General features: G+C 39.9%; 1 protein-coding gene across 5 annotated transcripts in view; it reads right to left on the bottom strand.

The window, feature by feature from the left end:
• Window positions 1-2,206: 2,206 nt before the first annotated feature.
• The window catches only part of XRN2 (5'-3' exoribonuclease 2), a 62,618-nt gene continuing 46,454 nt past the window's right edge, over window positions 2,207-18,370 (bottom strand). For all 5 annotated transcript variants that reach the window (XM_019973259.2, XM_070801056.1, XM_070801057.1 and 2 more), the window contains 4 exons: window positions 17,219-17,349; window positions 9,824-9,887; window positions 4,904-5,042; window positions 2,207-2,753 (listed from right to left, as the gene is read on the bottom strand). In XM_019973259.2, the coding sequence (XP_019828818.2) occupies window positions 2,688-2,753; window positions 4,904-5,042; window positions 9,824-9,887; window positions 17,219-17,349 (400 nt within the window). In that variant the 3' untranslated portion in view covers window positions 2,207-2,687. The remainder of the gene's footprint in view (window positions 2,754-4,903; window positions 5,043-9,823; window positions 9,888-17,218; window positions 17,350-18,370) is intronic.

Genomic DNA, 18,370 nt, shown 5'->3' with positions numbered 1-18,370 from the left:
CCGATGATCGCATCCATGCGGGGACCCAAGGAACCCAGGTGATGATGCCGCCGACGCGCGCCCCCCTGAGCCGCCCGCCCGGCTGTGGCTCGGGGTCAGCCTGCAGGTCACCTCCCCACCTGCTTCCCCGACACCGCGCGGCCGGACAGCGCTCCGGGATGGACGGATGGCCGTGTGCTGCCCTCGACCTTACCCTGAAGACAGACGCTCACCACCGGCTCTCAGCGCCGCGATAAAGTCGGGCTGTCCCCAGGTTCTTAAATGCTTAAAAACCTTCAACATGAGACCTTGAAAACCTTGGCCCTATTCAAGCATAGTAAGGTGGAGTAAACTACACAAAATCGATCCTTTGGCTTTTACTCCGGAGTGTGGAGAGGGCTAGTTACAGCTTTAAACGCGCCACTGAAAGTTCTAAAAAGCCTTTGTTGAAATAACGGGGACTTTTTCTGAAAGATTCAAACGTGGGGACGTTGTAAAGAGATGTCAGAGTAAGGAGAGAGAAGGAAGCAAGGGCTCACCACCTGCTATAGGAAAGCTAGGGGCTTAGTTTTCCCATCAGGCTTTTGCTTAGATAGATGTCTTTGAAACACTTAAAAACATTTTCAAACTTAATGTTTTCATTAGTTATGTGCAATGGTGCAAAAAACCAAGTCAAAATTACTTTAGATATGCTCATGAAAACTTAAAAAACTAGACCAAAATTAATGATCTGAGAAATCTAGGTCCTGTAGAAGCATGGCTATAGGGTACTTACTGAAGCTGTATACCCTAAGACGTGTACATGGGCTCCTTCTGCATATGCAATACTTGATTCAGGTGTTACACATTTTTAATACTCAGCAGATAAACAGCATCATTCCTTCATTCTATTGTGATGGTAATATATAATGGTTAATTCCCAGCAGAGACTCTTTATTTCAACAATAAAGAACTCTGCTCTATTCACCCATCATCAGCAATGAACTCAATAGCTTCAAAATACCTTCCTATCCAAGGTTAAGGTGGGATTTTTCCTGAAGAGATTTAAGATTAACAAGTTGCCTTTGTTGAATATTAAAGCAAAAATGTCAAAAGTCAGAAAGACAGAAATCTGATTTTACAATCTGAGGCTAGAATGGAAAAGGGGACAAATCTTCATACATGTGTCTAAATCTGTTGTGGAAAGCGAAAAACACATATGGAAGTGCTTGTGTGTGACCTGTAAGCATACATTTAAGGAATGAGTGTACTTACTAGCAAGGAAAAAATGAGTACAAATTGGAATCTATTGTGAAATAATGCAAAAATATACCAAGGAGCATAGGCAATTTAGCTAGGAATTAAACTTTTCAGGTTTTCTTTTTTAAATCCTTTATTTATTCATCTCTGGCTGCACTGGATCTTCATTGCTGCGCTCTGGGTTTCTCCAGTTGTGGTGTGCGGGTTTTCCTTGTTGTTGAGCACAGGCTCTAGGGCAAGTGGCCTTCAGTAGTTGCAGTGCTGGGGCGTAGTTGCCCCATGGCATGTGGAATCTTCTTGGACTGGGAATTGCACTGGCTGGCAGATTCTTAATCACTGGACCACTAAGGGAAGTCCAAAACTTTTCAAGTTTTCTTCTTTCTGTTCTTCCATTGTGGTTTTTTTTTTTTTCAATTAAAGTATAACTGACCTACAACACTGCATTAGTTCCAGGGGCATAGACTGATTCCAGATTTCTATACATTACAAAATGATCACCACAATAAATCTAGTTACCATCTGTCACCATACAAAAATAATATTATGTTCTCCATGCTGTAAATTTCATCCTATGACTCATTTATTTTTTAACTAGAAGTTTGTTTATACCACAGTCTTCCTCACCTCTCTCTCATCACCACCCCCTGAACTTTTCTCAAAGATTTTTCTCAAACTTTGAGAATTCCCCAAGATTTAAAACAAATCTTTAAAACTACAGCACAAATATGCATGAAATTTGTAAAATGTAGATAATCTCATGAAGATTTTATAACTTGCCAAATTAGTAGTGGAAAGGCATACGTGAGTCGGATGGGTTGTCTTTCTGACCATATCCTCTTAAAATCTACTTCTTCATTGATTTTCTTTTGACATCTAATTGTAGAAAATTCTGATATAGTGGTAAAAAAAAAAAAAAAAACAACCATACACTTGCCAAGATTTTCAAAGTTTAAATACTGTAAAAGAAAAACAACAAAAGAGACCAGAGTTCTAAGTTTTGCATTGTTTTTTACTAAAGTCCAGAAATTTCCATATGACAAGTACATCAATGAAATGTTCCCAAAGAAATACTGAACAATATACACTCTAGTTAGCTGAGGGTTCCAGCTCAAGAGTTCATACTTAATTCTTGTGCATTAAAAATCAGCATGGATCTTAGATGATCTAGAATACACTGTGTTTTGAAATCCACAGCTGGTTTGATTTTTAACCATAATGAAAAACCAGTATTCCTATTCCATCAAATGTGTTTTACAAGCAATAATAAATTCAGATCCACTGTATTATGCAACACACATCTTTGGAAAGCAACATAAAACAGTGAGATCGGATCAGTAGAAATATACAGTTAAAAGAAATACACAAAGTACTGTAGTTTTATTAAAAACTACTACTTGAGAAAGAAATCTTTCCACAAATAGCATAAAACTGTAGAATGATGAAAGGATCTGGGAAAGCTTTACAAAAGCCTAATTCCAACTGTATCTTCCTGAGGGTGGTGGCAAAGGGTATTTCCTTCCTTCTCTGGGATATCCCTGAAGGAAAAAAAAAAAAGCAAAAGTTTACTTTGTGGATTAACACTCCTGCAAAGAAATTAATCTTACTTCTCAATGGAAAAACACACCAAAAAGAAAGGGACTATTTCTTATAGGTATATCACATGGATGGTCTCCATAAACACGTGTATTTGGTTTTCAGCCTTTTCCAAAGCTGCACGTGAGTGGAAATTAGCATAAATGCTATCACTGACAACTAACCAAATCAGCCTTAACAAGAACCTAAGAAATTCCTTAAAATGTACACAAATGAAGGACAGTTAAGTGTCTTGTGTAAAACACTTGTCAGTCTCGCCCACCACCAGCCCCTCCCCCAGCCCCCATGGTGTTTCAGGCCACATTGTGGGAAGGTGCCCATGTCATCCTCAGACATATTAGACTAGGAAAGCCATTTTGCTTAACCAAGGAAGGAGCTTGCTGCCTCAGCTGAAGCCCTTAGGCGTTTTTGTTTGTTTAGCTATAAATAATAGTAGACCACATTAGGTTATTACATAATCAATTATAGCGAACTTTCAAAACATTTCCTAGTATGCTTCCAAACACCATTTAGGTACAACCTAAAGATGAATGTGATGTGTCTGCCATCACAACTCCTCGTTTCTAGGGAGGATTCTAAAATGGACCCCTTTCCCCATACTGGCTCAGAGCACTTTACTAGTTCTCCACTAAAAATATACTGAAAGTATAGTTTTACTGGTTTTAACAGTGAGCTTCTACAATTTAACAGTGCTTCAAAATTCTACTTGAAAAAGAAATCTTTGCAGAAAAAAGGCTGAAAAAGAAATGTATTTCCAAAAGGTCCTAAATGATTTAGATCTCCTGAGTGAATAACAATTAGACCTCCTGGAACAGCAGAAAGCTCCTCTAAAGGGAGGGTCTCCCCTAAAGAAGGCAGGAGAGCCATTGAACTGGGGTCAGAAGTTAACAGGCACCCCCAGCTCTGCTGCTGAACAGCAGATATGAGGTTTTAACTCCTGACTTGGAAAATGAGGGGACTGGACTCAAATTTCTCCAGAGCAACTTCTAGTTGCAGGTACACCTTCCTTTCACCTTGACTCTAGCAGCATAAAGTCTCAATCTAAAGAACCTGCTGATATCATCTGTAGAGATTCTGGGCAGACAGTATGTAAAGTAATATTATACATCTAAAGAACTGTTAACAAAATTCTCTCAAAGGACAACTAAGATGATTATTTTCTTATAAAGTGAACTGAGACTTTTAAGAGTACACCAAAAAAAGTGTGAAGAAAAGATTTTTCTTAGCTGGCAAGAGATTCTTCTCAGTTGTCAGAAGAAAGGGACACATGGCAAGAACGTGAGTTAGAAAATTAATACTCGAAGCACTGCAAAAGGCTGAGGTAACACAAGGTAAGCAATTTAATAACCACTTCACATCAGCAACTCCACGAATACTACACACTCTGAATCACTGCATTCAGACCCTGCTCTCTGGCAAGCACTGGATTAAGGAGCATGTAAATACTGGCCAGGGTGTCAAATGGCTGAGGCACAGACTGAGGCAAACAGACCTCAGGCTTAAATGTTGCTATAAATGGATGTATTATAAAGAGAAGGAAATAAAGCTTCCTCTTACTGAATCTGTCTAGGAATTACTATACTCATTCAATGTATGTTTAAATTTAGTTTAAAAAAGTGGGAAATTAGGAGAGATTTCATTCCATGAAGACACAACAGATAAATCAAGACAGAAAACTCCTAAGGGGAATAAAAGTAACAGCTGAAAAGGTGAGAGATTACTTTCGGCTTCTATAAAATTACCATTCATTTTGAGAGATCCAGTTTCTAATACAACAAAAAGCAACATTATAAAGAGAAACAATATGTTTTGGTGCTGGACCATATTTGTGCTAAATATTGGACTGCTGTGATTAAAGGGGCTTTTGGTCTGAAAATTCTTCAGCATCTTCAAAGTACAACCTATTTAGTGAGGCAGATACTCACCCCATAAACATTTTTAATGAGAGATCCAAGGGAAACTGAGCTACTCTTAACAGTACTTACACAGAGATATTTTAAAACAACCAACCAACCACTGAGTCCCAAGAGGTACGGTTAGGACAAAGTGAGCAGTAAGCTTTCCACCCCAAAGCCCACACCACATCCATCACCTGTCTCCCTCCACGATCGTCACGTCTGGGTGGATACCCTCCCGGCCCAGCCAGCATCTGGTACTGGTTTGGCTGGAAGGCTGCATTTTGGGTTTGGAGCATCCGGTTCCATGGTAGCAGAGGTTCGGCCCCAACACCTCTGTGGAAAAGCATCACATTTACATTAAAGGTCAAAAATCTGGCAGGTACCATTTCCAAATTTGGGACAATCCAGTGTGCCTGGATTTGTCATATGGGATATATAGGACCAGAGTGGCCTTCAGGTCCCTCACAGCGAGTGTAGTGTAACATACTTCATGAAATATCAGCATCTGTTTAAAACTCAGTTGAATCAGAAAGATCTGACTTAAGAAAAAAAATTGTTCATCTTCAATTGTAAAGTTTCCTTTTTAGTCACTAAAGTTTTGGACCCAAGATCACCAAGCTGGCTACATTTTAAGATGCTATCCAAAGAGTAAACATGCACGAGACAAGAGAATGAAGCTTTATTTTTTAAAATGTCCAGGCTCGTTCTTCGAGTCCATTCTTTCTAGTTAATTGCATGCTGCAAATGAATTCTTACTGCTGAGTATTTTGAATCTAGGGTAGGGGACTTGGCTGTTTTTTCCCATCCATTATTCTGCTCAATATGTCAGAAGGTCTGATCAGGAGGAAACCTTTTCAAGTTCTATTGATGCGGCTTTCAATTGACCATGGTGACCTAGCAACATGAGCACTAATTGGCATGGACTGACTGGCATTTGGTGTACAGTTTACATGGGAACACAGATTCAAAAGCTATTATAACCCAGTTTGCTGGCCCGGATTACTGGTCAAAAGAAATGTTTTAATTGTTTTCAAGTGCCTATTTTAACTCTGCAGATACAAAACAACAGGTATGAAGTATTAAATCATAACAATTTAAAGCTGTCACATAAACAGTGTAGCAAAGATTTACCCTCTAAAGGCAATCACCCTGTATGACACAGCTTTCTTGAAGTATTTTCCTCAACTTCCATTTTATTCAACAGTCACTACCAAGAATAAACAGTAGCAAAATTCCCTAGTGTACTTCAGCAGTAGAAGCTTTGGGGGGTGTTACAGACACTGAGAGGAATTATAAGAAAACCTGAAATTTGCTAAAGCACTGAGTAGCTGGTATTAGCTATGACCACATCAGCATATGAATCTCACTGCCTAGGTCTTAGCAGGGAAAGCCCAAAGCTGGGCTCACCGGGTAATGCATTCTTCTCACAGCTATTCAAGCCTGAATCCATCCTCTCCACCCCCACTCTCCTTCCTTCACTTGGAGCTTGCCCTTTAAAAAAAACAAACAAAACCAGCAAAGATAACTATTTTTGTGTGATGTCTCCAAGAAGTGCTCTCTAAAGAATCCTAGAAAGGCCAGTGCTATTCTTCACAGTTAGTGGTGGGACCAGAACTCTAATAATATAATCTGCTGTGAGTCGAAATAAACTGAAAAATCTGTACCTCAGAAAGAATATGCATATATTCGGGGCTTTTACTTATTTCTGAATTCACTAATACAAATATATTTCAGTGAGAATGGCTCAACTGTCAAGCAGGAACGGCTCTGTATGCAGAGAAGACACGGTCTCTTCCAGTCTCTGCAGGACTGAGCAGTTAAGGTTCGTGCTGTGACCAAGGAGGCTCGTGAAAATTGGGCCATTAATGCAAAACCCGCTTGTTTTACGTACAGCTCACATGCTGTTTATGAGCTGTGATCATGTTTTCTCCACAGTTTTACAACAGTAAAACTAAGTCAACTGAGTTTCAGGAAAATCAGCTGGCATGGCTAAAATACATTATAAATGCACTTCTCCATTATTTTATGACCTAAAGAAAGGAACAAGGCCACAATGTAGGAGCACAAAGTTCTCCTTTTGGTTTAAAACGATTACCTGAAATGGGTTTTGACAAAAATATTTATAAAAATAATAGTCAAATAGTTACAAAAATAATTAATTAAATGGAAAGAGCCATGTAAGAGGGACTTGTATGAACTACCCTCTTCTGCTTGATAGTGGCAGAAAGGCCTTTATTTTACCTAAGTTTATCATATTTCTATACTAATTATATCAGTTTGCAAATACTTTTACAAACTGAAATCTGCCCTGGAAAATACATTCTAAATCTGAGATGGAAGTGCTGAGGCTGACACACATTTTTTTTAATGAGTAGCTAATGATTGAAGCAACTTATTTGAGGCATTCCGCACCATGGATGGCAAAAATATTCTTAAGTTTCTGAATTACTGTTTTGGAAAGTAGCTGGCAGTATGACATAACTATATACTACTCATTGTTTTAATTTATTTTAAATTTATTTTAAAATATTTTAAATTTATAAATACACACACACACACACACACACACATATATATGTATATAACAAATCAGCTTTTAAAAATCTACGACTGAGCTTAGTACCTATTAAGTTAAAAAACTAAATGGCCACTTTGGATAAGATATGGCCAGAAAAGAGACTCCCCACTGGCAAGGACACAGACAACAGGGCAGCACCCAGGGGAGGAGGAGGCACGAGCTGGACCTGGACCTCGATCACCATCATGATGACGGCTAGGTTGTCCTTTTGAGGGGAGGCAAAGGTGGGAGCAGGGTGTTCCTGTTGTAATTTAAGTGAAATGAACATATGAATTATAAATACTATCTCAAAGTAGGAATTAATTCAATAAACAGTGTAGTTTATGTTTAAAAAAAAAAGTACACTTAAAAAATTTTCTCCTCTAATAGGGTTCTCAACCAAACACTTAACAGTGCAGTGGAAAAGTACTGAACTAATGATCAGTGAAACCTGGTTCTAGCAAGAATTCTACTTACCAGTTGTGACATCTCAGCAAAGGCAAAGTGAGTTTGTATTTTCTCCTCTATGTCATGTAAGGTCAGAAAGGTTAGACTGACACAGGCTACAGAAATGAGTGATGTATCTGCTGAAAGGCTGGCTAATGGAGAAGTTTAGGAGGCTAAATTCAAACTTTGTTTTCTTTAAGAATAAACAGTGTGTTTCTTAAATGACCGCGCTCTAAGACATAAGAAAGAATTCTATTAAGCTCACACGTAACTTCTGCCTTATGGCACGGTTTTAGTTTCTGACTGAAAGTAAACCAAAACTCCAACAGAACACACCTCACATCTGCTGGGTTCACAGAGTCAATCAGGAAGATACCAACTTGACTAGGGCACAGATCATAGATCAAAGAAAACCCCACGGATGTCAGGACATAAGTGACGATCTTAGGGGGGCTTAATGTGGAGAGGGAAGGAAAGCTGCAGAACTGAAGAAAGGGTGCCTCAGAAGGGGAAGGACTTCTCTGAAGTCCCTGTGGCTTCACGGGACAGGATGCTCAGAGCAGTTTTCTGATGAGTTTTGCTCGGGTGAAAAGTTTCTTGGTAAAGAACGGTATGGAAGAGAGACCTCAGATAAGCTACTGAACTGTGGGCTTCAGTTTCCTCATATGTAAAAGTAACAATATCTACTTCAAAGGGGTGACAGGAGGAATAAATGAATTCATGTTTCTCTGGTGATTATTAATATTGGTGAGTATTTAATAACAAGGGAAAAAGCAAGCAACAAAGTGGGGAAACCAAATCTTAAACATCAAACGTGACAAACGTTCTGCAGAAGACGGTCATCTAAGGTTAGATCAGTGTGAATGTGATAATATGTATTTAGAAAAATTCACCCCTCACTCATTTAGTGACGATGGTGCCACTCTGAGGGTGCTGAAGTGGCACATACCATGTGCCCTGAGCACTCACACTGAAAGCAGAACATAAACACAGGCAAGAGCAGCTGTTCTAAATTAAAATGCAGCTTGCACTAAGTAGCTGATACTATTAATAAACAATTGAATAACATAATTTCTTTTATCTTCTTGAAGAAAATAATGAAATGAGGTTTTGGAGTCTCTAAAAAAAGAACTTTCTTAAAGGGGGTAGAGGTTATAACCCTGTTCAAATAACAACACTTCATTCATTTCGGATGTGAACAGATCAGACTGCTAAAACGGCAAAGGAGAGGCGAACAAAACAGATTAGGACTGGGAAGGCAAAGAAGGAAGCTGTGCTAGGAGGAGGCTTAAACTCGTCTCAGCATCTACCGATGCGGGCAAGACCAGCATGAGACGACAGACTTTAAAGCTACCCTTAAAAATTATTCTTCAGATGTTAATATAATTATTCATAACACGCCTGGCTGCCTTGTCGTGCAGAGACCACCTGACTTAGGCGCGCACAACTTATCAATGAAAGAACACATGTCAAACATCCCTTGTTATTAAACCATGTCACATTCTTCCTCGTCCGTGGTACTTATTAGACTGCAGATCCCATAATCCTCTTCTGAGTCCCTTCTGCGTTTAATTCAGTTCAGTCTTAAGTAGTTGAAGAAACTGTTTTCAGTGGCAACTAATAACTACTGACCTACAGTGACACTGCACCACAATAAGCTTGTCAACCCTGAAAAAGTTGTACCAAAGAAGCTGATTAGGACTTCAAGAGGTCTGCAGCAAGGATCAATGGTGGGTCTGTACTGACACTGTGTTGCCGGCAAAGAAATGATAAAAGTGGAACCCCATTAGTTATGCCTCATTAAGCTGCACAACTCTTCTAAAAAGAAATTTGTTTAGCCTGACCAAAACCTAATAACAATTTTAAGCTCTCTGTGTTGCATTTTTCAGGGCACCTCAAAAGCATCAATAAAGTAAAGGCTAGGAACCAAGAAAAGCAGGAAACTATATAAATATGAATCTTTTGCTTCAACGTGTTAACCATGTATTTTCCTAAAGAACAGGCCCAAAAGAAATTCTTTAGAGGGGAGAAAGTACATTTCATACTACAGAGAAAGCCCAAACCTCAAATGCTGGTGTGAAAAATTAGTGAAAACTCATGTCTGCATTACCTGTCAAATCTTTGCTGCTGGAAAAGGGGAGGGGGACCTCGCCAGGAGTCCTGAGGCCTCACATCTGGAAGATAAACAGGAAAGGATTAAACAGCAGATTTTTTTTTTTTGGAAAAGTAATTATTACTCAGCTACCCACATATATTATAATTAACAATTCTTGGGAAAAATTGAGACTGAATATACTAACTAGCATAATTACACACCATGGAAAAGTGAAAAGATATGAAATCAACAAAGTCAACAAATTTGTCTGTAAAATTATTTCTCCTTTGATAAGAAAACATAGCTTTTAGTTTGAGAAGCCTTTCTCATTAAACTCACGTTTCTCCCTCCCTTGCTGTGTGTGTACGTGTGTGTGCAAAGACATATGTATGTATTTTACATTCATATTTTAAATGCTGTGCAAAACAATGGTATTTTGGCTTTATCCATAAACAAAAACTGAACAAATAAGTAACTTTAATAGAAAGCCTAAAATCTGCCCCTTAAACATGTCAACTTGAAAGCACCCTGACTTTCTGAGCGATGCCAACAGGACGCAGACAGCAGTCTCTCCAAAACAGGCCAGAGGATGTGCTCACAAGGGATCGCCTACTTTCCTGCTGTTTTCTGACAGTCAAACCTCTTCCCCTAACATGAAGCGAAGCCGGGAACACTGAACGAATGACAAGCAACAGGTAAGTGGCTGCCGGCCCTCTGTGTAAATGGGCTGCAGGGCACCCCCAGCGCGGCCCACAGTTGGTATCAACTGTCCGCCGCTCTGGCCCCCACTCTCGGCCACCTTCTGGCAGGGTCTGAGTGTGACCAGCTGTTCCAGGAGTTGTCTAATGAGGTCTCCGTGTGAGGACAGTAAGGCCTCCAGACTCCCAAGGCCCAAGGACAACAAGGCTTACCATAATGTATTCAAGCTCACATTTTAATGGAAACACAAACTAGAAACATGCTTTTCAAAATTACTTTCTTAAAGGAAAGAAGAAATGAAAGCTTATCTCTGGTTAGCAACCAAAAAGATGCAACCTGGATTTACTTGAGGAGAAAAAGAAAGAGAAGTAGAACGGTGTTTTAAAACCTCCTGCCAAGGAGAATCAGGAACAAGTAAAGGCACCTGGCTGCTCACAAGGGTTCCAGCAGGAAGCACCTGGCTGTTTCCGCTCTGGAAGCAACATGGCCAAGGTGCTGGCCCAAAGAAAGCCTCCGAGGTGGACAAACCAGCCTAGGGGAGCCACCCAGTCCCAGGCCAATGGCACGTGCATGAGTGAGGCCCTCACCTCCATCACTCCCAAGCAGAATGCCATTCCAAACTGAAAGAGGGATGGCATTTCCAATCAATCTGAATTATGCCTCCCTGTCATCTCTTTAAAACCAAACTGTTGTTTAGTTGCTCAGTTGTGTCCGACCCTTTGTGACCCTATGGACTATAGCCCACCAGCTCCTCTGTCCATGGGATTCTCCAGGTAAGAACACTGGAGTGGGTTGCCATTTCCTTCTCCAGGGGATCTTCCCAACCCAGGGATTGAACCTGCATCTCCTGCACTGGCAGAGGGATTCTTTACCACTGAGCCACCCGGGAAGCCCTAAAAACCAAATTAGTAGCAGCCAAACCGAGAACAATGCTGATGACCTTTCTCTGTGGTCATTTAATATTCAGACCTGAATGGAAACTCAAGAAGTTCATCACCACACAATTCACAGGAAGCAAGGCCAGGAACCCTAGTCCGGCCCGGGCCGGAGTAATGTCTGAATCACTATGCACCATCAGGAAATCTAAATCAGAGGAGGTAAAACCAGAACTTCTTATAAGACAGCAATCATTTCACCTGTGTGGTTTATTTCTATAGAGAAATCTAAAATACACATACCCCAAAACACTATGATTTTCAATGAATTACGAAAAAGGAATCTACCAACAGTAAAACCAACACTTGGGCCACTTTTTCTAATCATTACTTTATTAAACTTGTAGTCCATAACTATTCAGATATTGTACCAAACTTAAGTTTGTGAAAACTGGTAAAATGTTCCCAGAAGCATTATAGTTTAGCGTCTTATTTATACAAAGTTAGCTAATATGAGAAACATCACCATGGAACAACTAAGCCCAAGGGCCACAACTATAAGCCTGTGCTTGACAGCCTGGGAACCACAACTACTGAAGCTCAACTGTGCTCTGCAACGAGAGAAGCCATCGCAGTGAGAAGCTCACACAGCAAGGAAGAATCAGTACAGCCAAAAAATGAATTAATAATTTAAAAAAAGATCAAAAGAAATACAGTAAATTTCATTCGGACCCCTGTCTAACTCTGTACTTTACACGTTCCAAAATCACTGTGGTCAGCCCAGAAACAGGCCTCCTTTTTAACAGACTTAATTCTGCGATTTGGGTTGCATGGTGTCTCTTTATATACGGTGTCATGGCAGAGTACGCACTCTCCATGGGACTGCCCCCTAATACGAAGAAAACTGAATGAAGATAATAAAAAAAAACCAGTCACATTAAGAAAAGCCTTCAGAAATGTTTATCCTAAGGTTTTATGAAAAGTAAAGGTAGGGAAAAAAAGCAGGTGTATTTCCTCCCAGGAACACTGTAAGTAGAGGCAAAGTCTTCAACATTCTAGAATATGCACTACATCTGAATATGCCACATTGTTAGATTAAGCACACCAATATTTCTAAGGAGAACTGGAATGTAAAGTTCACTGTGCACAAATGTTTTCTTCGGAGAGGCAGAGCCCTTCTCAGTAGTCTAACTGTATCCCTATAAGTGCCCAGGAAAGCAGCCGGAGTTCCTACCCCACCAACTCTGGTATGCCAGGTGCTTTCCTCTGTTTCTCGTTCACTATTTCTTACCACCAAGACAATCTTCTTTCCAAACTCAGCACATGCAAAAACTATCGTTTTTTGTTAAAAACCTAAGCAAATTTTATACGACTTTTAAAAATTCTATCACATGACTATTAAAATACCTCTTGCTCTCAAAGAAGAAAACTAAAGAGGATTGACAAACTTCAAGGCTACCTTTAAACAAATCTCTTCATGTGATTCTGAACAATATATATGGCACGTAAGTGTTCATAAAGCAGAAATACTTCCTGGCTGAGAAGTAATGAAATAGAATGCAAAACAAACTTATTATCATTCATTTGTATGGCTCTAACAGAAGATCCATTAGAGAGGGAGAGAAAAAATTCTGAGATACTGAATTGCACTTCAGAAAGGTAGAAGCACAAGAGAGAAAAAAATGAGAGCTAATTTTTTCCCATGATCTTTAAAAACACATCCGTTTTCTAGAGCTCTCCGGCCACAGAAACCAAGGCTTTACCAACAGTTCCTCAAGTGACAATTTACCTAATCAGCGTGGCAATCACAGAAAAGATTTCATGTTTACTGATTGCCACGAATCAAAAATCACTTTTCAAATGCAGATAATTGACAAGTTTACGGACTGAAATGAAGAGAAATGACATGCCATGTTCTCCAGGCTGCAGAAGCGAATGCTTTATTCATGCCAAGCACTCAGGGCTGCACTTGACTCCCAACAGTCCCCGGACAATCACCCATCAGCCAAAAACTGACACATCAAAGACAAATCAAAGACCGACAGAGAGACGCCTGCAGCAGACACTTGACAGAAACTGGCTCTGTGACCAGTGGCTCTCCTTGATGGAACTCAGCACCACATGAAGAAACAGCTGTGATACTACAAATATTTTAAAAGACTGACTAACCAGTTTAGATCTCAATTTTACTAAAACTATTTCTAACCAAAACTTAAAGTTCAAAATTCTATAGAGAGGAACGCTATATAGAGGATCATTTATCACTTAATACTTTCATAGCACGCACCATGTGCCAGGTACTGGTTCAAGTACTTAATAACTTAAACTCATTCACCATGGAATTTTGTGAGATGGGTGTTCTCTGTACCATTTCAGAAATGAAGAAACGCTGAGTACTGATCAGAGCCTGCCTGAGGTCACAGGCTGTCAAGGGGTGGAGGGGAAGCCAGGACCACGCCCACCACACCGTGCCCCGCACGGTCCACATGCACTCGCGCTGTTGGCTGAGGTGAGTCTCACGTTATTTTATGTCAGAAGCACCAGGAGAGCTGCCTCCTCAACCAGAGACTCAGAAGCTCAGGATCTCCAGGAGGCAAGACTGGGGCTCTGCACATTACTTTCAGTATTTTCAGTTTAGAATACACACATCTAATTAAAATAGGAGGGGAAACAAGCACACTTCACACATGCACTCTGGGAGTGAGCGTCTTGACAACACAGACTCATGGGGAGAAAATAAGAAAAGATCTTATCACTGGTCTTCTTAAAAGGATATCTCCACCCTAAAACATTTGGTATTCAAAAAAGATATGAAAGTGTAAATGTAAAGGATCAGATACAAATCAGATAGGAAATATAGAGAGAGATACAGATGGATGGACGGATGGATGGATGGATGGACGGACAGACTGGTTGGCATACGTGCAGGGATTAGGTCTGTCTGCATAAACAGAAACTGAGAGGTCACAAGTGGCCATGAGATAAATATGCCATAAAGATCTTAATGACAGTTAACTTAAAAAACAAAAGAAAGAAGGAAAGCCAAATCTTATGTTGAGCTGTGTGTGAAGAGTATGGGTGAAAACTTCACAGGACATGGGATTTCCTTTCCTGACCGCTGCAGCATTTGTCTGTGCTTATTGTACAAGTGTGGCCACAGATGAGTGCAGACTTTCACCTCTCTCCCTAACCAGAACCACCACCAAGCCTTTCCACAACCGATCTGTGGTTCTAGAAATGAGATGTAACTGTGTACTTTTCTCCTTTAAAAAGCTTCAAAAAGCTCTTGCAAAAAAAGAAACTCACACAAACCACTGAATTCTTTGAAGGATTAAGACATGACAACAATCTCACAGTAACCCTTACTAGAGAAATAAAAATGTAGGAAACACTTTTTAACTTGTTTTATGAGCCCAGAATGTGTGAAGCTGCAAACTTGTCTCTCAAATCATAGATATGAATCAATATCCCACAAAATGCTAACACACACACACACACACACACACACACACACACACAGATAAATCAACATTAATCTCATTCCAGTAATGCCAGGTTAGTGTAATAGTCAAAAATCAGTTTGTGTCATTCACCACGTAACAGAAGAAGAAAAAATAAAAAACAAAGAAACAAACATTATCACCTCAAGAAATGGAGGAAAAGCAGTTGATAAAATCCAACATCCACGAGAAACAAGGAATAGAAGGAAACTCCTCCAACCTAACAAAGGTTATCTATACATTAAGATTTTTAAGTTGTTAAAATATAAATTAAAAATTTACCCAAAAATTAAATTATAGCCAATATCATATTTAATGGTGAAATATAATAAGTCTTGCCCTGAAGACTGGGAATGAAACAAGGATGCCCAGCATCACCACTTATGTTCAATCACACTAGAGGTCCTAGGTGGTGGAATAAAGCAAAAAAAACCAAAGGCATTAAGATCAGAAAATGAATACATAAAACTATCACTACTCACAGATGACATGAATGAAAAGGGCAAAATCCAAAAGAACATACAGACAAGACTTCAGAGTAAATGAATTTTAGTGACACTGTCAGTCAATATTCAAAAATCAACTCTCTCTCTCTATATATACAAGCAAGCAACTGGAAAATGATGTTTATAAGTCACCAGGCAGGGAGGGCCACCTGTTTCTTGCTCAAAGTGAATCCCTACTCTACAAAGCCTATTTCCTATTTTTAATTTTTATTTTAAAAATTTTATTTATCTTATTTTGGCTGCACCAGGTCTTTGTGGCAGGATGTGGGATCTTCCATCTTCTTTGGGGTATGTGGGATGTTTAGTTGCAACATGTGCGATCTAGTTCCCTGACCAGGACTCGAACCAGGCCCACTTATACAGATTCTCATTTGGGTCTGTGATGCCCTGTTAAGAACTAATGACCTGGGTAATACTTCCCAAGTGTGTTGCATATCACAGGTGATATAAAAGATGGTTTATTGGAGGTCCATGAAAAAGCCTGTTATCATCATGGTTGTATTCACTTTGATGTATATTTGAAAAAAATACATCAAGGACATCAAACCCAGAATGCATTGATCGATGATGGAAGGAAGCTGCTTAACACGGAGCCCGTGCTTTCTTTCACCTGTGCTATTCAAACTTGTTTTCTCAAACCTCAGACTCTCTACTCGACACACTGACCTCCAAAATTCCCCACAATCACAACCGTAGTCTTGAGAATGACTGACTAAACCAAGACACAGTGATAGATGGATTACACCTGGGTCTAGCATTTGCATCTTATTTTGTTCTCCTCTTGGGAAGCCGTGATACCAGCAGATAGAAGTAAACAGCCAAGAGCCACAGAAGAAAGGCACTGACGAGGAGCGTGTGAGTGAAGAGTGGGCTCTAACTAGCCGCCGGAGGTGCCCTCACCCACTGGTGAGCTCCCGGGGCACAGACAGCTCTTTCAAACTGATTAGATGCTTCAGTTGTATGTGGTACATCCTGATACATACTCCACATACAGACATAAATGGAAATGCTAAGAAACACTATTTGCTCAATTTTGGGGGGAAAGTAGCTAAAGAAACTACCGTACCAAGGAGCTCTCCACAGCCTATTAAACGCCACACCCTCTGTGCTTCCTTCACTGAACAGAAGAGAACCGTTCAAGTCCACAGACTTTACAATGGAGGCAAGAACGCTCCATTCACTATCATTAAGATTCACAGAGAAACATACAGACAGACGGAACACAGTGAAAACAGAACCCTGAGAGCAGGAGACTGTCAGAACTCCTTTCTTACAGGGCTTCAGGTTAAAAATGCTCTTGTAAATAAATTAGCATGAAATAATACTAAATACATGGCATAAATATTTCCCAACAATCATTACTTTAATCTGGTTCTTTGACAGGTGTAACTTTGATTTTAAAAGAGTTCTAAGGGTTCTCTGCAATAGAGTAACCCCTCCTGCTTTTTCTAAATTTAATGTTTCTTTGAAACATTCAGAAGAAAATTTAAATGATATGACACTTGGACTTAACAAAAATGTCAGCATCCTGGCCACACTGTATCTTCCCCTGCCACCCGGGGGCTGACTGGTTGGGAAGCAATCGGACAACCAGGAATGGAGATGCAAAGTCTTCATGAAGAAAAGTGGCTTTGAGATGGCCTGTACATGGCCTGTATTTTCTAGAAAATTGAGCACAGCCATGGAGCGCAAACGTAACATTAAATGGGGATACGAACTAAAATGAAGGCAATTATGCTGTTAGGTCCACCCTTTTAGCAATGCAGATCAGAAACCACACTTTGTCGCAGTACTTAATCTAGGAGGTAGAACCCATTATGGGAAACATACTTGACATGAGCTTTGGAATCTGGGCTTGTCCTCGCAAGAGTGGCCGGTACATGTTCCCCTGGAAAGCTGCAGGTGGTGGTGCAGCGTTGCTGTAGACACCAGTTCCGGAGGAGCCTCTCGGCATAACGTGGCTGTGAAAGGACCCCCCAGCCAAAAAACAAGTTAGACACAGACACACCCATCACTATTATAATAAAACAAATCCTGGCAGCCATCTCGTCACTACTAGACCTGACCAAGACAACGCGAAGTTGAAAGATTTATAATGAACAAAGTTCAAAACGTTACCTGATAATGAAGACAGCAAATGTTCATTTGTCACACCAAAGCTTCCTGATAATCATGTAACTATTTAGTACTTTATGCAAAAAAATCATTTCAGTCTATTTCTCTTTTTCTGCATTCTATTTACTTTTTCCCTCAAAGACCTATGCTGTGGCTGTCACTATACAGTTGACCCTTGAACAACACAGGTCCACTTATACGTGGAGTGTCTTCAACAGTAAACACCAGAGTCCTCCACAATCCATGGCTGTAGATGTTCAGTGAGTGAGCGTCCCTAATCCCACAGTCGTTCAGGGTTCACCTGTATATACTGCTACTCTATGTTTTACTATTTTCAGTTTATTGCATCAAACATTTCCATATACCTTTCATAGTCTTCCTAAGTGTAATGTGTATTAAGTATTACAGAATACTTACATGTTAGTGTCTCATACATTACTAAACCTGTCCACTCATTTAGTACTATTTAGTACTAGTAGTATAGACAGCAATGCCTAGAGACATGGGTGTATTACTAGGCTCCTTTAAAATATTTTCTCAGGATAAATTCTAAGAAGTAGGAATCTGAATCAAAAGTTCAGAGGATCCTCAGAACTTAACACCCTACTTAGAGATACTTCTACGTTGCTTTCCAAAGTGGCTGAAATAATGCAAAAAAGAAATCTAGAGAGTATTTTAGACTTGCATTTTTTTTTTTTTTTACTATTAAATGAAGACTTTCAAGCAACCTGCCAAATACCTCACATTTATACAGTGGTTTAGAAACTATCCCAAGCAGTTAATCCCCCCAACTTCACGAGGCTGGTGTGATTATAACCTCCATTTCACACACAGGAAACAGAGGCAGAGAGAGGTTCTGTAACTTTA

The sequence above is a fragment of the Bos indicus genome, chromosome 13, assembly GCF_029378745.1.
Source record: "Bos indicus isolate NIAB-ARS_2022 breed Sahiwal x Tharparkar chromosome 13, NIAB-ARS_B.indTharparkar_mat_pri_1.0, whole genome shotgun sequence".
Taxonomy (NCBI): domain Eukaryota; kingdom Metazoa; phylum Chordata; class Mammalia; order Artiodactyla; family Bovidae; genus Bos; species Bos indicus.
The sequence above is the reverse complement of the archived record's forward strand: the minus strand, read 5'-3'. Positions and strand labels throughout refer to the sequence as shown.